Source organism: Platalea leucorodia, assembly GCF_965183815.1.
Source record: "Platalea leucorodia genome assembly, chromosome: 9".
NCBI classification, from domain to species: Eukaryota; Metazoa; Chordata; class Aves; order Pelecaniformes; family Threskiornithidae; genus Platalea; species Platalea leucorodia.
Window position 1 is genome coordinate 11,199,544 of NC_138831.1, and position 21,666 is coordinate 11,221,209.

Below are 21,666 nucleotides of genomic sequence, written 5' to 3' on the forward strand. Positions count from 1 at the left end.
CCTTTTCATGGAGCTCGGTTTAGCTCCCTTTGAAATCAACGTCAAAATTCCCACTTTATTTATTGGTAGCAGAACCAGGTCCCTCCTTCGAGACAAAAAGCTGCCAACGGCCCTACAGAGCTGGGCAGATGAGGTTTGTTTCCCAGGCTGGACTCATGCACTGCATGGATGAAATTCATAGAGCTCTCCGCGGTCCTCCCAATCATCATGGCCTTTTTGTAAAGGTAATTCAATTGGCATTCAAATGATACACAGAGGCTTTCGACAAGGCTTTTGTATTATGCACATAGCAAATGTTGGGGTTTTTTTTCCTAAGCTTTGTTTTTATTTAACCACAACAATTTTTTTCAAGATCACCAAAAATGTGAAATCCTCTTGACTCTTCCCAAAAGCCCATACCCTGCTCCTCTTAGGTAGGAAGACTTCAGGTTTAACACAGCTCTGGAAGGTTTTCCCTCATCAGCCCTGCATCACTGAAGTGAACTTTGTTAGATAAAATACAAGAGCAAAAGGCCAAATAAATAAACAATGAAACTACCCAATCCTCCCAAAGAAAAACCCTTCGCACAAAAGGAACAACCAAGAAAAAACCCAACCCAACCCCAAACAAATAAGCTGTTTGTTATCCTTAACAGCCTGCACTATGATCCGAGGAATCCTGGGGCATTTTGGTATTTAACTCAGGGTTTGGGTAGGCTCAGATTTTGGTCACAATTTTCACTCAGCTCCAAACTACATCACAGTTTTTCTGACAGTTTTTGTCTGTTATTTCAAGCTCTGCTTCAGTAAGTTAGCAAGACCTTTTACCAGAGAGAAAGCGCTATTAAAATAATAGATTCCTTTTCATCAGCCTGCCTTAAAAGCTCAGTTGATAGGATAGTATGGTAAAAAATGTTTCTCACGCTTTACTTTTAGCCCACAAAGTTGGTTGAGACCCAGGAACACTTCTAAACTGCAAAACCTTTTTACGTGCTACTTCTATAGTTCAAAATTAAATTATGAGAGAATGCCTTTGTTGAAGAAGTAATTTAAATACAGAAGGGTTAGTTAGTGACTTTCAGCCCTTGAACATGAAGCCGGCGATGGCTTGATTTGAATTCTAGACATAATGCTGAACTGTGTGTACTGCTTCAGCAGCGGTGGTGGAGAGCCGTGAGCTGACCCCCGAGCCGCTGCTCTCGGTCACGGGAATACGCTGCTGGATTACCATCCCACTCCAGCACCCTGGCAAGGGCTTTATCTAAACAGACAACACCCCCTTAGCGAAGAATTTAGCATTCAACTAGTGTTCGTGGACTCTCTGATATTGTTAAATCTCACAGTTTTAGTCACACTGAAGACTTTTGCATTGCTCACCCTTTCATTTCAACCGGCTGTGAAGGGGGGGAAGGACCCATAGGCAAGGGGCGGATATCCATTTGCACAGAGTGCCAACATGAGAGAGTAGTTCTGGCTTCAAAGCTGTGCACAGGTGTAAACCAACAGGAAAGGCAATATATAAGGACAATAGAGCAGCAAAGAAATCAGCTTTCAGATTTTATTTATTAAGTTAAAAGACGGTATCAGAAGGTACTTCCAGCACCTCAAATAACTCTCCCCGATGAATAGATTAATTCCAAAACTGCTCCAAGGAGAGCAACTAAACAAAAATTTGAGAGTTGCGTACCAAATTATGTTCCTAGTTATACCTTGAAAGAGTGCTGTTGGGCTAATTTATACCTGGGTAACGTGTAAAAGGGGGGGGGGGCAATTAAAATACACAATAAAGATGAAGATTCTTTGACTAGCCAAGCAGATTCGATTTGAAGGCTCTCTGTAGCATTTAGTAGGAGGAGCAACTGCAGCCTGTTGACCATTTGCAGCAGGATTGCTTTTGATGGCAGACACCGTAGACAGTGAGTGGAGAACAGCAAGGGCTGAATTCATACCAAGAAAGTAAAAACCTGCTTTCACAGTGACTTTGATAATGAACTTCCAGTTATGCATTACCTTTTTTGTTTTTGTTTTTTTGTTTTTTTTGTTTACCCAGTGAATTTTCTAGACAGGCATTCGTAGTAGGTCTATGCAAAATCAGAGAAAGGATAGCAATGGAAATAACTTGTTTCATAATCAAAACAGCCACCTTTTGTTCTGAAGCTGCCCACACTGTCCATGGTGAATTTGCTGTTGGGTGCCAAAGGCCATTTCACCATGACGAGGGTGGTGGTTTCATCCGGTACTGACAAGATGGAGCAGCCCCTGTGCAGGGAAGGCAGTTTGTGAGGGCTGAAGTCAGTCATGCAGGGAGACGTGACAACACAGGGTGTAAAGCCTGTTGTTGCCTGTTTGTCCTGCTGCCAGGTTTTACCTCAGCCTATGGAGACGGCTGCAGCACATGCGGGTATGCATGTAATTAGGAATACACTTATTTATTGCAAGACATTATAACCCTTCCTGCTAACGAAGAACTTGGGGCCTGAGAAGCACCACACAGCAGAGCCAAGGGCTGGCAGTGTTCCTAAAGGCAATAAGCTGCTTATCTCCGGCCTAAGGAGTTTATAGCACCCATGTATCTCCAAAAGCTCATTAGCTCCTCAATAAGCAGCTGAGACATCAGATGCACAAGCAGAACAGCAGCGGCTTGAGGTTGCTACAGCACAGATAAAACTTCTGGGGCTGGCTAGTCTGCAGCAGGCTGGTTCAATAGCCCGAAGCAATCCCACTTATGTATAAACTGGAGAAAGCCTGATCTTGTGAAATGCTCCTTAGTATCCGGCTTTGCTAGTAGGAGAGCGTGTAGCTAAAAATCAGCCCTGAGGAGGGGCTGCACCCGCCTCCCTGGTACCCACGGAGAGCCAAAACCGGCAGGGCATGGCGCCCCGCAGCATCACCGGCCAGGGCAGCGGAGGAAGCCACGCGCCCCGACAGGGCCTCACGCTGCACCCGCCTCTCCCGTGCCCTGCGCTCCTCTGGTCACTCACCGCCTCCCGGGCAGACGGGTGGGAAGTGCAACCCAAGCAGAGGTCTGTATCCCATGAGAGAGGACTATGGAGAGAGGAAGAGAAGGAACTGGAAAACCTGTGCCTGGGGAGGTTACCCTGGAGATGAGAGAGGAATGGCTTTTCATAACTTTCTTGGCATGTCCATGGGATTGGAATTGCAGCTTCAAGCTCCTGTAGAAAGCCGTCACGTCAGGGATATTTCCTGTCTCACTGTGGCTATTCCGCATGTCACACGGGAGCTCTTCCACAAAAGAGCTGCTTCTGAAGAACAGTATGTCACCAACAATTCAGCGGGTGAGGTTTAGCAGAGCCAGTGATAGAAGTGAGCAGGAAGGAGCTATTCTTCCCCCTCTGCTTTTCTTCTCTCTCCATTGAGCAAAGTCTTTAAAGACCAGCTCCCTTTGCAGAAGGCTACAGAACTTGTAGCAAGTGGCATGGAGGCATTCACAGCCATGATACCTGTGTCTGGTTATTTCCAGTCAAAATAATCTCCTACTCAATTATGGAGAAGAATAGAGAAGCTCAGCCTGACTCACAATCACATGGGGGAAAATGAGAGGAGTTGTTCAAGTTCAAAACGTTCAGCTCGCTGTGGAGGAGGATTAGTACTGCTGTGGAAGGAGGCTTTCTCTCCCTCTGCAACAGCACAGCACTAAGGGATCGAAAAGACCCGAGTCCACTTCCCTGCTGTGCCAAATATACTCCTCCGTTCTTCTCTCCTCCCTCCCCAAGAGAGCATATGAAGTATTAAACAGCTAGGAATAAGCCCTTGAAAAATGTGATAGCTAGCTGTCAGATACCTCTCTGCCAGATAGCTGCAGCTATGTGACTGTTCGCCTGCAGATCCGCTGCTGCCATCCAGGAAATCGGGATTCAACAGTGACATTCCTACTCTCATCCGCTTCATTCGGTGGCATCTGTACATTTTGCACAACCGTGCTAATACTTCCGTGAACAAAAACACATCCAAAATGCTTCATTAGTGTTCTGCTGAGCACAGATCTGGCCTCTGCTTGCCCGTGGTCTTCCCAGCCTGATGGCAGTCCCCAGTCCCCCATCCCCGAGGTGACCTCTGCAAGCCAGAGGTAGGGTGGGGGGGTTCCAGCATTGGTTTAAATCTGTCTTCATTTCACTGGCATGTACCATGGCTGTGCCCTGGTTACAGAGGGTAAGCATGACTCCTGTGCAAAGCAGTTCATTTGGGTAGTACTGTAAATTTTGCAGACTTAAAACTTCTCACACTGTTTTCATGTTAGCTGGTGCCCAAACATTACCTTAATGTGTCATCTTCTGTTCTGTCGTTGTCACAAAGTATTATCATGATCCTTGTAAACACCCACAAACCTACCTCATTATCTGTTTGCACTCCCTCCTCCCTTTGCAAGGATGAGTGATGGCCACGGTTACGCCAATGCCATTCCCTAGGCTGCAGCCTCGCTGTTCACTTATCCTCCTCCTTCTCTGGGGTTCATATCGGCTCTTTCCCATCTCACAGTTGGATTTCAAGTTCCCTTGGAAAAGGGAGAGCTTTTTGTTTTGCTTATGTAGCACTCTGGTCCCTGACTCACTCCGTTAGGTGCAAAGATAACACAAATAATGCATGTCATCTGGAGAGCTGTCTGGGAATTACGGGAAGCTGGGAAGGAGGATCCAAATCTTTCTTGTGCCAGCATCCGGCTCAAGCCTCCATTATCCCTTTCTGTGCCAGACTGACCCTTGCATCTCCGTGATTACTAAGCCTGAAAACTTTTCCTTGCCTGAATTATCTGTGATGGCAAAATTGTTTTGGCTGATGGCTCTCACCTGTCCTGCTTCCCAGTGGCGTCTCGGCCATGGAGGGGCTCTGGGTTTGTCCTTCAGACATGCCACACCAGAGATATGTCACACCAGAGATAACACTGATTTCTACTACAGTAGTACCAAGGATACAGGACACTTCTCTTTCCAGAAACATTATGCAGAGCTCCGAGACACAAGAACACAAATAACACCACCAATAATAAACAGCTAAGGCTTCGGGAAGAATACGGGTGACTGGTGGAAAGAAGGCAATATGCCACAGTATTTTCTGTAAGAGCCGGTATTTCAGCTGTCTTTCCTGTTCAAGGCAGTGAGCGGAGAACATGAAGAGGCAGCCAATTCAAGTAAAGCACATTGAAAGGTCAGAGGAATCCATCTAGCTTGTGCAGCACCATTTTGTAAGCACAGAATAGCTCTTCATTAAACTCGTTTTGTGAAAGTGATTGAAGTGAGAAAGGGAAATAGCTTAACACACTCATTACAATTTCTGGAAATTACCTGTTCCCTATGACTGCTGCGATGGATCTGGCTTTTGTCTGGTTGTGCCCAAATCAATATACACGCAGTGTCTTCAGCCCCTGCCTGGGCACTGGATGCAGGAGCCCGGTGTTTCAGTGCCATGTCGTGTCCAGGGATACACCCGTGTGCAAACGTGCTCCTGCTCGGCCAGGGGTGGATGCCCGGCAGCACGCCACGGAGCCGAGCAGCACCGAGGGCGAAGGCTTCGCTGTGGGGATGTCGGGGCAATCCCTGCAGCTCCTTTTGACTCGTAACAGTGGACACCTCCCCAGGCACCGGAGTCCCTGTGGGCTGGAAGAGCTCCCCGAGCAGCTCTGCAACAGCAGAGAGGGTACTAAATACCCTATTTCTTATTTTTTAGCCCAATACTGTAAATGTGGCACTGTCCTAACATCCAGACTGAGACTGGGTGAGGAACTTGGTTGAACCTGATGAGTCTGATGCAAAGTGAAGCACCATGAGGTGCAGGCATGCCCTGCCTGCACAGGGCACCCAGCAGGGGCAGGGAGGGCTCTCCCTCTGGCAGGGAGCGGGCAGGGAGATAAGAACAAGGGCTGGGGTGTAATTAACAGGCAGAGTTATCCTGGCGGGTCTAACCCCATGTCCTCCCCTTCGGGAGGCGAGGAGCCTGCTTGTATGAAAACTGTTAATTCCTTGCCTGCCCCTTGATTTCCCTGTTCCTTTTGGCTGGTCCTTCAGCATTGCACCTCTCAGCCAGCCCTGCAAGGAAGCTGGCCCCAAATTCCTGGCTGACACTGCCTATAGCACTACAGAACGGCCCCATCAGGGAAGCAGGCCTGGGAAGATGGATGAAAGACCATTCCCCGCCTGCTCTCCCCTCACTACAGGTGGGAGAAGGATGAGCTAGCAATTTGCTGCTGGCCTGGCAAGCTAGCAGTGAATTACAGCAGCTCCTGAGCCAGCTCAGCTGCGCTGGCGAGCGTTCAGGGAGAGGAGAAACCCCACCCGCAGGCACGGAGGAGGGAAGCAGGTGTGTTATTCCCTTTTGCTCACTCGATGGCAGAGATCACAGAGCTAACACAGGCCATAAGGTCTCCTCTGCTCCTCCAGAAACCCATGCGCCCCCATGGACAACCGATCCTTGTACTCGCGCTTGGCAAAGCGCTTCGGTTGCTGGCACCCTGCTGTGGGAGAGTCTGTTAACGCGGTCCCGTGTTGCACCGGGGGCAAGCGATGTATGCGGTGTCCCCAGCTCCTCCAGAAAGACACTGCTCCTGACGCTGGTGCCAGGGCTGCCAAAGGGACACCGCGCACCCGGTGCTCAAGTCACTGCACGAATGTGAGAAACGCCTTGAAAATTGCACAAAGCACTGAACAACCCGTGGGCAATTCTCTGTCACAGTAAAACTTCGGTGCAAATGAGAAACCCAACAACTGAAAACAGCTCAGATGCACTGGTAGGAAGCAAAAAGCAGCCTCAATTATCTGCCGCTTTTTTTTTTTTCCCTCTCTGGATTTCTTTGCTCTCATAACACTAGCAATAAATAACAGATACAAACCAGATCCACGGGCAAATAAAGTCCTGCGTGTGATACAGATTGCCCTCAACACATCTTTCAGCCAAAGGCTAGTTTTGGTTCTACCACTGTTTAAATGCCAGGAGTTCAGCAGAGCTGCTCTGGATGGGTGGTGGCACGATCAAGGTTGGTGCCTGGCCCCCGTCGGATGCAATGAGACTTTGAAACCAGCCAGAAGATCCACTCAAAAACTGCTCCACCAACATCCGCTTTTGGGGCTGATGCAGATGATTTAATTGCTATCGTTTCTTGAATAATGCTGAATTTACTGATGGCTTTTAATAGAATGCTCAAAAAGGATTTCAGACGTGTCCTTCACAAGAGGCCATGAAGGAAACTCAGTAATAGTACGATAATTGCATTAGCATCTCCACTGAGCCCAGGGCCGCGTGGTGCTGCGTGCCTTACAAGACACACAGACAGGCCTTGCCCTACATACACAAGGACGGCAAAGTGGGAGAGAGAGGACAAGGATCTGCGTCTCACTGGCCTACATTAATTAAACTGCCCATTATAAACCTGCACCAACAGCACGGGTGCATTAGCAGAAGCTCTGTGCTAGTCAGGCCAAAAGTGTTTTAACCAGCTCACAAAAACCCGCCCAGCCCTCCACGGGCGCTGTGTCACTGAGCCTGGGAGCTGGTAAGCCCCTGCACAATGCAGAAACACAGAAAGCATCAATGTGGACATTTTGCCATCTCCCCTTCTGCCTTCTTAGGAACCCCAGTCAGACCCCAAATGGCAGGCTCCTGACTTGCAGAGGCAGCTTTTCCTTGACGTTCACACTGAAGTGTTCGCCACATGAGCTTGCTGCAAACCTCCCTGCCCAGCAAGGGACCGCGCGCCTGGATGCTCCGCTGCAACAGGCACTACTGGACTCGCCTTCCCTACACGCAGAGAGGGAGTTAAATGGCTATTTAGTGTGGCTAAATCTAGCAAAAGCACGTTGATGAGAGCTACACAGGTATATTGCTAACGTATAGATATATTGGATCAATACATCTATGCGGTAGGTATCAATACGTGTGTATATGGGCATACGCACACCTGTGTCACGCACACACATACATCAGCTCCATAAGCTATAAACGGCTTCTCTCCTCCACCTCCAGAGGGGGACGCGGGGGCTCTCCGAGGCCACACGGCAGCGGGACGGCAGCAGAAGCCGGACACCCCACCCCACCCCACCCCACCCCACCTGCAGCGATGCCCGCGCTCACCCCGGCTGCCTCCCGGCCCCATCCCGACACCCACCCCCGCCGCTCCATCCCCCCCGCTCCGCCCCGGGGCGGCGGCGGGAGAAGGGCGGGGGCCGGCGGGGCCCCGGCTGCGGGCGGCTCCGCTCCGCTCCGCTCCCATCCCCGCTGCGGCAGCGGGACCTCCGCGCCGCTCCGCGCCGCTGCGCGTGTGACTCAGCCCCGCGCTCCGCAGGGGCCGGGCTGCGCGGGGGGCGGAGGCAGGGCGGAGGGAGGGGGAAGGAGGAGGAGGAGGAGGGAAGGGAAGGAAGGGAAGAAGGAGGGAGGGGGATTTACCCCATTGTCCTCGGCGGGAGCCGGGCAGAGCCGCCGCCGCTGTGCGCAGGCTCGGCCGGCCCCTCGCCCGGCGCGGAGGAGCAGCTCGCCGGCGGTAAGGGGGTGGCTCCGCGCCGCTCCGCGCCTCGCCGCCCCCCCAGCGCATCCCCTCTCCCCATGGGGCGGCGGCGGCGCCGGGCGCGGCCCTAGCGCGGCCGCGGGGCGGGGGAGCCGCATGGCCCGGGGGGAGCGCGGCGGCAGCGCTGCCCCGCGTCGCCGGAGCGGCCGGGGCGGCGGCGGCGGCGTTGGCGGCGGCGGCGGGAGGGCGGCGGCGGCAGCGGGCATGGGGGCGCCGGGCGGCGCGGCCCTCGGCCCCGGCGCGCTGCCCCGGCGCTGAGACCCCGGCCCTGCCTGCGCGGCGCCGCCGAGGAAGAGGAGGAGGAGGAGGAGGAGGAGGAGGAAGGACCCGATGGCGAACAGCAGCGAGCTGGGGAGCAGCAGCAGCCCGCACCTGCCGAGCGCCGGCGGCCTGCTGAGCGCCTCCGGGCTGAAGCTGGCCACCCTGGGCTTGATCCTCTGCGTGAGTCTGGCGGGCAACGTGCTCTTCGCCTGGCTCATCCTCAAGGACCGGCACCTGCACCGCGCCCCGTACTACCTGCTGCTGGACCTCTGCCTGGCCGACGGGCTCCGCTCGCTGGCCTGCTTCCCCTTCGTCATGCTGTCGGTGCGCAGCGGGGCCGCCTGGCCCCACGGGCCCCTCAGCTGCAAGGTGCTGGCCTTCCTGGCCGTGCTCTTCTGCTTCCACGCCGCCTTCCTGCTCTTCTGTGTGGGGGTCACGCGCTACATGGCCATCGCCCACCACCGCTTCTACGCCAAGCGCATGACGGGCTGGACCTGCCTGGCTGTGGTGTGCATGGTGTGGACCCTCTCCATGGCCATGGCCTTCCCCCCTGTCTTTGACGTGGGCACCTACAAGTTCATCCGGGAGGAGGAGCAGTGCATCTTCGAGCACCGCTACGTCAAGGCCAACGACACGCTGGGCTTCATGCTCATGCTGGCGGCCGTCATCGCCGCCACCCACTTGGTCTACATCAAGCTGCTCTTCTTCATCCACGGCCACCGCAAGATGAAGCCGGCCCAGCTGGTACCAGCCATCAGCCAAAACTGGACTTTCCATGGGCCGGGAGCCACTGGCCAAGCAGCTGCAAACTGGACGGCTGGCTTTGGGAGGGGGCCCACGCCGCCCACCCTCGTGGGCATAAGGCAGGCCACCCACAGCCAGATCAAGAGGCTGCTGGTGCTGGAGGAGTTTAAGATGGAGAAAAGGCTCTGCAAGATGTTCTACATGATCACCTTGCTCTTCCTGCTCCTCTGGTCCCCCTACATTGTGGCCTGCTACCTGCGGGTCTTCATTAAGGCCAGCTCCATCCCCCAGGTCTACCTGACCACCTCTGTCTGGATGACGTTTGCCCAGGCAGGGGTCAACCCCATCCTCTGCTTCATCTTCAACAAGGAGCTCAGGGTCTGTCTCCGAGCCCACTTCCCATGCTGCCAAAGCATCCAGAGCACCCAGGGCACCATCCTTTGCGATCTCAAGAGCTTTGGGATGTAGGGGGGCTTTTCTCTTTCTAAAAAAAAGAAAGATGGATATCATTTTCCATGTTTCTGCATATGATCTCAAGAGAGTGTGACCTGTGGGGGACATACTAAACCACCACCCAGCACCCAAACCTTAGGCTGTAAGAAGCTATTTTATTTATTTTTCTATATTTTGCGTATGCTCTCTTCAGAACATAAAAGGTTGCTGTCTATGGGAACAGGTACTTGAGCAGAACACCCCCAAACCTTAGGCAGTAAGAAGCTGTTTTTCTTTGTGATTGTGTGGTTTTTAAAAACAAAACAGGGCTCCGAGTTTCTGGTCTTGCTTCTAACGTTTCTAGACATGATTCCAACAGATACGGATTAAGGCCATGACATTTTTTTTTGTTTTCCTATTCCTGTCTGTTTTGATAAAGGCTTAACAATTTTACTCATGTAATATTTGATAAGGGCCAAGACAATTTTATACTAAAGTTATTTTTGATGACCTCAAGAGGTGTTGTTTTATTATTATTTGATTTTAAGTGAAGAACAAGAAGAGGACGTTCCTAATGTGGTCAGAAGTCAGTTTTTGGTGGGAGCTGTTGGGTTCATTCATTCTCAAATGGTTTGAGTATTTGAAGCAGTTACTTATAACTTTTGCTTGACATGCAGTCAGTGTAGAACTAATTTCAATTTTCTTGTTGCACTATTCATTTGGTAATATTTCAGAACTATTTGTGAAATGTGATTTTAAAATATCAACTTTAAAAATAATCAACTATAGCAGTTTTTAAAACCTAGATTGAAATTCATATTTTACTGCCTTTATAGGAAGTTATCTACAAACCTGGGTAATACTTGTACATTTTGACTGTTTTCTTTAATAAAATATTGAAAACCTTTACTGTATGTAATTGTTTCAGAATGGCAGCATTCTGCTTTGCTGACAAATAACTTGTGTATGTGGAAGGTTGTATGTCTTGTGTCTGAGTAGATTTCACAGCTGAGGTTATTATGGACAAGCACAATCCTTATTTGCTGTTAGATCTCAATTTAGGTGTTTATACCAATAAAAGTGACTAAAGCTATTTTTAAGAAGACTTAAGTTCATGATGGGCAACAGGTTTAAATAGCACAATTCTTTGTGTCTGCTGAAACCAAATTTCTGTTTTAGCTAACAGCTCCTCTGTTAATGATTGATAGAAAAGAGTGTGTAACTGTGGATCGCTGATTTTAGTTGGCAAAGCAGGTTTTTAACATGGTGGCTTGGTTAATACTGTACTCATTTGTAAACTGTATTCTCAATGAGTAATTTACATTTATTAAGCATGGCATTTTAAACCTGCTTTATTGTTCTACAAAAACTTCTCTGCAGTATTGAAACTGTCAGCCTGATGGCAGGATCCTGACACAACTTTTTAGCCATCTCAGAGGAAGCTGTGCCTGACGTGCTTTCTTTCTGATGTATCCTGTAACATGTAACAAACATCGATCATCGCGCTGCTGGAGCAAGTCGCACACAAAATGACAGAGATAAGCTCAATTTCCATGAAGAAATTTGCGTCTGTGCTAAGAGTATTTCTGTAAAGAGTAGTCCAAAGTTGTTAGACATCAACTGAGAAATAGTTGTCCTGACTGTGAAGCGAGCACAGAAGAGATGTGTGATGGATCAGAAGAGGGCTAAGGTGGCGGCTCCAGATTTAGGCAGGGAATGAAATTAGGGGAGGCTTCTGGTTTGGTTTTATGTCTTGCTTTCCACCCCCAAGTCAGATTTGAACACCAGAGAGGCAACATTTCTCAAAGTGCATACTGAGAAGTTTGCAATTGGAGCTTTTGGTATAGCTGCAGAGAAGGTAGGCAGGAGGAGGATAGAGCTGTCTTGATACTGCCAGAGCGGGGCTAAGAAATATGACCATGGATGGAGAATCTTGAAAACAAAGAAGTGAGACTTAATGATCATTTCCAAAGCTGTTTGAAAATGCATCTGGGTACAGAAGGAAAGCTGTCAGGAACTTCAGATCACAGCAGAACTTGGTTATCAGTGCTAATTATAATTTTCATCCTGGAATATCACGTCACTGCTTAGTGAATCGTGATGAGTAATCAGGTAGAGTTGTGTTACAAAGATTTAGGGGCAAAGCATTGATACTGTTGCTGGGAATTGTATTCCAAGTATACCTTAGATGCCTGTTTCACTGTTAGGTCTTTTCAGTGGGTTTCCAACTTTTGAAGAATCCTGTTTCCTTAAAATTTAAGAAACTTCCTATGTAGGGGCCTAGAACTGTGATCTCCAGCTCAAATCTTGCCTTCTTTTTCCTAATCCTGCTGGTACCCAAGCCAATGTTTTCTTTCTCTTACTCTATTAAAAATGCCTGATATTTTGGCATCCTATCTCTCTTCCAGGCTATAAGTAGTATGGTTATGATTCTATTTAAACCAGAGAGGTGGGAGAATAGTTATTTTAAAACCTCCTTAAAAGCTGCAAGGACCAGATTTTTCACTTCTAGAAAAATTAAGCACAAGTTGCATAGTCAATTTGTATATGCGGGGGATGAAAAAAATCACCTTTGGGTGACCTGATGGTTATATTTAGACTTAGCTTATCAAGCCATGCTGCTGTACTGAATGCCAGTCTCTGTGCATAGGCATCCCCCATCTCAGTGATGACCTCGCTAAATGGGCAAGTCAGGTTTTTACCCGCTGAAGATAACGCATGCTTTGCTGTCACCCATCAGTGGCAACCAGACCCAGCCTTCCCACAGCAAAAGGATACAAAAATGTTTAAAAAGAGTATCTGTATACTGTGCCTTTTGCTTGCATGTAGCTTCCAGGGCTGTCTCAGGACTTCTAACATACTCTGAGGGCAGAGTCCGTGCTGTTTGAAGTTAATTCTATATTTTAGGTACTTGTAATATCAGGCACATTATGATCCTGGCCACACTAGTACAAAAGAGAAGGAATTCCAGTAGCTTTAATTCAGGGTTTAGATGGGTGTTGTACAATAGGGCTTCATTCCAGAAAATGTGAAACTAAATATCAAGGACAGACACACAGCAGAAAATGAAACAGTATTTGGTGCTGGCACACCAACAAACACCACGTTGCAAGTCTGTCCTGCTGGCTGAGAGTACACCAAGAAAGCATGTAAAACCAGAAAGGGCCAGAGAGACACCAGAGGATAAATATTCTTTCTAAAATCTGAGAAAAGATAAGAAAGTTGCAAAAAAATAGCATTTCCAAAGCACAGTATTAACATGTTCTCACAGCACCCTTTATTCTGCATATGGGGAAAGTGGGTCACAGAGATTAAATGCTTTGACGAAGATCAGAGAAGGGGCATCAGAGAGGAGGAAAACCTGCTCTGGGTAACAAAAGTAGACAAATAATGTTAAGAGAATGGACTGAGCACAGGGAGCCATCCCTGATGCTGTTGGGACTTGTGAGGCGTGACTGTAAGCCTCCATGCCCCCAGCTGCCCATCCAAAAACCAGAGTGCTGCTGGTCTCGCTCAGAAGCGCTAATGGCTGGGACTCAGTGAGAGCGGAGCGTTAATTACCTCCCACACCCACGTGAGAAGCTATTGCAGCTTGTTGTGCAAGTTCTGGGCCCACTTGCGAAAACTCAAGACACTCTGAACCCCTCTCCCCATCCCCACTGACCAAAATGCCAAGTACTTGAAGGGTCTGGTGAGCTGCAAGGCAGCAGGGCTCTCCCACCTCTTCCACCTACCTGCGCTTGACCAAAATGTAGATTGAGCCCTCTCTGTACCCTTCCAGGCATAGGTATGATAGTCTTCTGTATTCTGGGCAACACGAATGCTGAGTATCACAGGAAATACCAACACCATCTCCCCCAGAGATTCTCTGCAGTCTGGCTCAGAGGTCACAGTGCGCTTGTTTTTGCATATCTGTGGTGAAGAATTGCAGTTGCAGAAAGCTGCGCTGTTCTGGAAAAATCTCGATTGCTGCTGGCATCTTCACTCATTCACCAGGTATTTAACACATTCCTTGCAAAGTCTTGCTGTGCTGAAGTCAGTGGAGGTTTTTAGCATAAATTTAAATGTCAGGCCAGCTTGAAAAAATGACACTGGTCTGAAATATCAACAAGTACTGGCTATGGCCATCTCTTGCTTTACAACACTCAAAGGCTGGAGTACTGTCGGGTGCTGCTGGCTCTGCCATTAGGTTCGAAAAGGGTTTGCTAGGAAAGGGGTTGAAATATTTGGCTGCAGCCAAATTATGTTGTTGGGTACAGGTCTTATTCAGTGGTCACGCTAGAGGTGAAGGGTGCGCAAGGGGATGCACAGCCCACGAGCTGTCATCATTTGCTTTTTCAGTAGCAGGTCTGCACCAGGGGAGACAAAGCTGCCTCCCAGAATGGTGTGAAGTCAGTAGCTTTGAGGAAAAGGGCAGGAATTTGGCTTAGTCTGATAGCAACAATTCTTTCCTGGGGCTCTACCTGGATGTGATACAGCTACACCTCCAGAAGGCTGCTCTGCCATATGCTGCAGGACTACCCTGGGACACGTTGTGCTGAGCTCAGAGGAGAGCAAAGCTGGCATTTTCCCTCCCTTCCCAGCAAAGGATGCACGGAGTTTGGCTGGACCTCTGCCACTTGCCCCACCTGGTTAAGCACAGTCACCTTGCTCCTATGTAGCATCTGCTCAGAACTGCCAACAAACCAGCCCAAGAGAAGTGACTCCGGACAGAGTAACCGTCATGGATTGGCAGAACGTGATGTTAAGTATCTCAAGGCACTTCATTAACTTAGGCTGCAGATTAGATGATGCTGTGACATATCGGAATACTCTGGAAACCGTATTAGATAGATAGTTACGCTGCAAGTAAAATTATTAGAAACATGGCAGGGGGGCTGTTTTCTAATAGAGGTCCCCTAAAATCCTCAATTTTAGCACAGCTTCCTTTATAGTTGCTCAAAACACTGCACAGGCTACAATTAACTCAATTGTAATATGAACCAGGAAGCATCTCCCATGCTGTGCTGTTCTTAAGCTTCAGAATATTGTAAAGTATACTACACCTTGAAGAAACGGAGGCATCAGAGAGGGACCGTCAGTGAAGATGGTCTCTTAAAAACTGGTGCAGAGTTGTACGGGCTGGGGCTGTGCCGATGGAAGTCTTACCCCAGACCTCCTTTTATGCTGGTGATCTCTGATGCCGTGTCATTCATAAAGGACCTTGTGCAGGGTAAATCCTTACTCATCCATTGGTTGTAGAATTGGTGACCAAGAGCTGAATTCCCAACAGGCCTGACATCTGTGGCGCTCTGACTTTCCCTAAAGCTGATGATGCTGAGCATCTCTGAGCCTGTTTTCACTTGGTGCAAGTCATTAACTGCCCCACACCTCGGTACTTTATCTGAAAAATGATTCATTATTCTTACTCACCTTTGTAAAGCACAGAACTACTGATAGCAAGAGCAGAGCATTATCACGGGTGAACAATCGCTGACTACATAAGCTTCCATCGCTTAACTTTAAAGTCAAGCTAAGCCTTTAATGCAAGCTGTTGCATTTCTGTATTTCTATTCATGTTTAATGACCTTAGTACTTGCACTCTGTCTTTGATCTTGTGAGTCACGCATGGTTGCTCTGTGGATGTATTTATCGGAAAGCCACTTTCTTCAGTGCCACATTTTTCACCTCTACCGTGACCAGGTTGATAGCGCAAAGCACTTTGTGTAGGAGGCTTTCAAGTTCAAAGCTAGTCTTGCAAGGGCACAGGGAAGCTGTGAAGTCCCAGTTAATTTTAGTCCGTCATCGCAGCACTAATAGAGTAGGCAGAAATCAAGAGATCGCCCAGTGAAGAGAATGCCCGTCCTAAAGTTTCTGAATGTTATTTACTGGTGTGTCATTAAAAAAACCCAACTCTGTGTTTGTGTGAGGATGATTAACCATTGGAACAAATCATCCAGGGAAAAAAATGGATCCTCCATCTGTGAGACGTGCAGCGTGAGCCTGCGCGCCTGCCCACGGCACACCTGCCCGGCCGCCTGCTGCCTGCCCAGCCGGGGTCCCTGCGCCGGGCTCGGGGCTCAGCCTGAGCATGCAGGGAGAAAAAGAGATCAGAAACACCAGTAAACAGCACCAGAACCCTCTCTGTCTCGCGGTGATTCACTCCCTCCTTTTGCTAACTGTTTTACAACACCCATTTTATCATACCTTATAAATACCAGTGCCTGCTTCTCTCAGAAATTTTAGCAGTGGTAGAGCTAAAATGGCTTTGTCATTAAAAAAAATCCACAGAGGGAAACACAGGAAGATTCAGAAGGAAGGGCTGAAGTCTGGGTGCTTTCTGACAGTGAGAGAAAGAGGAATGATTTAGTGGAATATTACCTCACTCCATCGAACCACTCAATCTGTCCCCATCTGTCACTGAGTGCTTGCAGGAGGGTGATGGAAAGGAAACCGTTGAGTAGCTTGAGAGTCGAGTAAATCAACTGGGCTTTTTCCTTTTCTTTTCCCTTTCCTCCCTTATTAGACCTTGCACACTTGCGCTACACAGCAGGTCCCCCAGCATGCTGCGCTGAGGGCAAGGGAGGAGAGGGGACGGTCCCCTGGGTGCCACGGGGCTGCAGTGGCCCTGGGGGCAGAGGTACCAGCTCTGGGTGCCCGTGGGGCCAAGCTGCCCCAGGGAGCGAGCTCCAGCAGAGCCGCAGAAGACATCTGGGTGTGGAGGAAGGCGGATGAACGTGCAATATGTTCAGCCAAGCTGCAGTGTGACTAAAGGGGGAGAACGTGGGCACCCGAGCCAAGGAGCCAGCAGAATCGCAGGCAGAGGTAAAGCTTGGAGCCATGGTGTGAAAGCAAGGAGGGACATGTTTAGGCTGAGCATCACCAAAGTGCTTCCCGGCAGGGCGATGAAGGATGCTGCAGAAGCCAGGCTCTGCAGGACCCTGCCTGCAGTGCTGCCAGTGGGGATGGAGGTCTCAGTGCTAATTTTCCTCCCCAATAGATCCTAAACTCTCAGCCAGCCAGACTTTTTCTTACTCTCAGTTTGTGCAATATCTGTCTGAGCGCAAGTGCTGATGTAAACCAAATCCAAATAGTTGAGGGCTCTGTTGCAATGTGTGAAAGGTTTGTTAGCGACTTTCGGGAGTTTAATGAAACCAGGGTGGGGAGGGATGTGAAATTATGACACCACCGCAGTCAGGAAGTTTTGCCATTGAATTTGAAGGGGTGGGGGACCTTCCTGTCAAGGTTTCACCCATGTGAGAGAAGAAATTGGGGAGGAAAAAAAAAAATCTACTAATTTGTCAGGATGCAGTGAAATTTTTGGAAAGAGTGAGCATGCTTGCTGCTGCCTTGCCAGTGCCTCTCCCTGAGCTGGCCGTTCTGGCAGGTCCCATGAAAGCAGTTAAAGATGTGCTCTGCTGCCTGGGCTCCAGCGTAGCCTAGAGGAGTAAATAAAGGGTGGGCCCAGCTTCGCACCCCCTGAAATTAATAGCAGCTTTGCTGGTTTATGAACTCTTTGCAGCAACAGCCATGGCTGCCCATTTGCACTGAAAGAGCCGACAAATGTCTGCGTGAAATGACATGAGTGCACTCACGTGTACAAGAGAAAAAGTAAATAAAGAAGGCTCAGCCTTACTTGCTTGGCTGGAACCAAGCCATATTTTCAGTCTGCTTCTGAACTGCCTACAACCTTGGGATTTACAAGGCTGCATTACATTTAAAACAAGATTTAATCCCTTCCACGTGTTGCGATGCTGCTGCGGAGGCACAGCACTGGGGTTCAGGAGGCCTGGGTGGGATTCCCAGCCCGGGAAGAGATATAGTGCCCACACGGTGCGATGCAGAGCCCTGCAGGAGTCCCTGTCCTCATGTCAGTGGGGTGCTGGCGGGGACGCAGCTACAGCCCATCCTTCCCATGCCACCTGCTGGGACACAGCGCAGGGACAGTGATGCATGCCAGGATAGCTCAGGCTGCAGTGGTGGGAGTACACGCTGCATACAGCACAGACACATGCTTTATCTGGTCTATGAGACTCATAACCTTCTGGGGACAGGGACATGCCTGTAACACGCTGATATCTGGTGCCATAGTAAAAGGAGCATTGATCTGGGATGCTCTGGGCACTCCTGACACACAATTAACATGTACCCCGTTACCTAGGCAAATTGAAATTTGCAGAGGAGACTTTCTGTCATTTTTACATTGTGCACACAGTCATTTCCCCCCCCGTACTAAGCTGTCTTACACTCAGACCTTTGGGAAACCCCTGCCACGGGGGTGTTTCCAAGTGTGCTATATGATTATATTGCTCACTCCTCCTTTCCTGCACTATACTCCTTGCCATGAAACATGCTGCCATCCACACTCCCTTCAGTGCACCAGGCTTACTTGGCTTCAGCCCTTCACATTCAGCCTTTCCCAGCCCTGATGACCGGGCAGAGTGGCCCAAAGGCTACCACTATCCTCCGAGGCAGCTGGATCATACGGGGGAATCTACCCTGCCAAATCATTGAGATGTATCTTACTGCATTGGGCTGGGTCTGCCTGCACTCAAGACACTCCTTGAAAAATGATAGGTGATTTGCTGTATGTTTGATGTGCATTAAACTCATCTCCATTCCTGTGCTCAGAATTATTGATTAGTCTAACAGCTGTACCCCTGCCTGTTTGGCATTTCATATCTACGTAATAGAGAAAGGCACATTGATTTTGCTGTTATCAAAATCCTCTTGTATTTGCACAGTCTTTTCTCTTCCTGCAATTTTCTAATTCCTTCTGGAAAACATGTTACACATTGTCAAGATCAAATTCCTGAGACATCTTGTTTAAATCAAGGGATTCTTAGCACCTTCTGTTTCTTTTGAACCTCCATCTGTGCAGTAATAACAGATCAGAAAGCTACTGGGGCAGGGGGAAAGCATCAGCAAGGACCTCAGTCTGTGGTCATACTTGCTGTTATCATACATCATTACAGTACATTATGCTGATGAGGCAAATTAGCAAAGTACCTCTTGATAAGGTATGTTATAAGACCTTCTAACACACTAGAGTTTTGGAGTAACAAGAACTCTAAAGTTTCCAGCCCATTTGCAAGGGAATAAAACCAACTCTAATCCTGTTTCTTACCTTAGAGCTCTCCGTACGGGCATATACTGTTCCCTAGTATTCTTTAACCACCAAGATCATCTTCAGCCTTGTGTCAATTAACCTCACTTCAGCTACTCCTCCTACAACTCCAGGGTTTTGGTTAGGGTGACCTATCTCCTAGGGAAGCACCCATGCAGACCTGAGTCCCACTTGCTACACAACCAGGAGAATTTGTTTTGTGTTACCCCCTCACTCAAAGATTTTGTAACATTTTTTTTTAAAGTGACAAAATTTCCCAGGGGGGAATTGTGGGCAGAGAATGCAGATGAAGCTGAGCTTCAGCTGGACTTTCTCCTGCTCAGCAGCAGAGCTTTCCCTCCAGCCCCCCAGGCTTACAGGTGTGTGTTTACTCAGCCAGCTGTGCACCCGCAAACCCAAAACACCTTACTTCACCTTTCCTGATAAGCACTTAATCAAATTAAGGCAGCAACTCTTTATATGTGGTGGTGTCCTTTCCTGAAATGGCTCTCTGCTAACCCAAAATCTGGTAATAAACATGGAAACTCCTACAGTTTGGTGTGATATCATCATTATTCTATAGCATATCTGTAATATCAATATTAATATAATATTAAAAATTAATGCACACATTTCTATTAATAATTAATAATATTACTTCAATATTAATAAAATTAAACCAAGTGTTGGTACAGAACTCCTAAGTGGAGTGAATAAAGGAAAGTGTTTAAACCAGGCTCTCTCTTAACAAGCTCTGCGTACTGGAGAATGAGACTTCTCCCTTTCAAGAAGGTGTTTCCAGGGCTGCAAGAGTTTTGTTCTTTTCTCATCTGATTTCTCCTGCAAGGGTCTGCCCCCTTGCCTTCCTCCCAGGCAGGTGAGGAAGCTGTTCCTGGTGCGGGATTATTGCGAGGGTGATGCTGAGGCAAACCGAGCAGCACAGGGTTCTGCAGAAAACCTTTCATGGCAGAGCTGGCTCGAGGCTGGCCACCTTTTCCAGCAGTCACGGAGTCAAGTTTGCTGTGCCCCTCAAGTCAAAAAATGGCTTAAGGGAAACGCAGAGGGGCATTCGTGGCCGGTTACATTTTGACATACTTCTTGTGGTCACTGGTTTACCTATTATCACTGTAAAGCAAAGGTAAAGGGGTTCCTCCCCTCCCCCGCCTTCCACTGCAGAAAGAAATTAAAGGGACTTTGCAGGTGTGCTTGGGCTTGGAAATCTCCCCTAGGATGGGAGAAAAGATAATTGATTAGGACAGAGTTTAGGAAGGAATTGGGATGCAAAAGCTTAATCTTCCTTCCAAAATGATCTCTCAAATCAACTAACCTTCATTGTGAGTGTCAATTAATGAGAATTAAATTACTAAAAGGGGAATCGTGGTAATAATGATTGCCAAGTGAATATAGTGGGGATGTAGAACAGCGAGGTTTTGCCTTTAGCTCTTCTATGTCAGCAGCCATGCTCTGGCAGCAGCAGGGAAGGTGTGGAGAAGCCCCTTGAGGGCAAGTACAGGATAATGTCTCTCTCAGAGAAGCACCTTCCTAATACCCTGTCCAGGAGTGTCTGCAGGACACGAGTACTTCAACCTCCTATACATGGTGTGAACTTTGAACTCATGTAATTAGGGCCATTCTCATTACCCAGATAAATGCCTAATCCTGCAAGTTAATGGGCACAAATTACAACTACAAAGTTGCTCTGCTCTTGTCTGATAAACTCTCCTAGGAGTTCAATTTGGCAGGTCTAAGGCAGTCATCAGATATAATTTTCCACTCACTCACAATGATATAAACCAGGGTTATTACCTTCAGTGGAGTCACTGGTGATTTATGCCAGTGGGAGATGAGAAGCAGGGCTGGTGTTTCCTGCTATGGTTCATCATTTTGAGCACCATGACAATGTGCTTTGGTAAAAATGAATGGAGCAAGAGATGGGACACACACACATTTGGGCTGCTTCTGTTTTCCTTCTTGATTTTCCCTTTGAGTGTAAACTGAAGTCCATGGTAGTAGGCTAATTTTATATTGATAGACATAGACAGAAAAGCAACTCCCAGGCTCCCAGGGCATTCCTCCTCTGCAGACTCAGACTGTGTGGGTGCATGGGGGGTTTGAGGAGCCCCACTATTAAGTGACAGTGGTAGGATCAGGTTTTGGGTTTGTTTTTAAACCCTGATTATGGGAATTTCTGCAGTGCTCACAGGTCACTGTATTACCATGGGAATGAGCTGGTCTTTCACCAGCACAATCCAGCCCTTTGGGTTAGAATTGAGCTCCTCTAACTTCAGATCTAATACAGGCACTTTGTACCTGATCACATTAATGCAAACCACATATAAAATTACCATTTGGTGGCACCTCAGACTTTTTTTTTTTCCTACAGGACCTGAGTTTGTTGTCACTTGCACAGCTGCTGTATCGCCGCTCCAAAGGGTGAAGCAAAATATATAGGCTTTGGAGCAGGAGCCCTGGGGTTGGGCTGTTTAGAGTTGGGAGGATGCAATCCCATCTCTCAAGGCACTTATTCTTCTAATGAGTGCACGATCCACAAGGATCTGGCCAAATAGCAGATCCAGTTGTTCCTTTCTGTCTCTTTGGGGATGCTGTGGAGCCCAGTGGAACGTATCTGGTAAACTCGCTGGGACATTTCTCATCT

At 48.5% G+C, this 21,666-nt stretch overlaps 1 protein-coding gene across 1 annotated transcript; it reads left to right on the plus strand.

Annotated features, from left to right (window-relative positions):
• The first annotated feature begins 8,736 nt into the window (after positions 1-8,736).
• GPR27 (G protein-coupled receptor 27) lies at positions 8,737-10,765 on the plus strand. The gene has a single exon (XM_082321507.1). It carries the CDS (start codon positions 8,819-8,821, stop codon positions 9,959-9,961), a length of 1,143 nt encoding a protein of 380 aa, XP_082177633.1. The 5' UTR covers positions 8,737-8,818; the 3' UTR covers positions 9,962-10,765.
• Positions 10,766-21,666: the final 10,901 nt, after the last annotated feature.

Bases quoted from the DNA above. Each gene is read 5' to 3' on its own strand.
- GPR27 (XM_082321507.1), top strand. From the start codon at position 8,819: ATGGCGAACAGCAGCGAGCTGGGGAGCAGCAGCAGCCCGCACCTGCCG.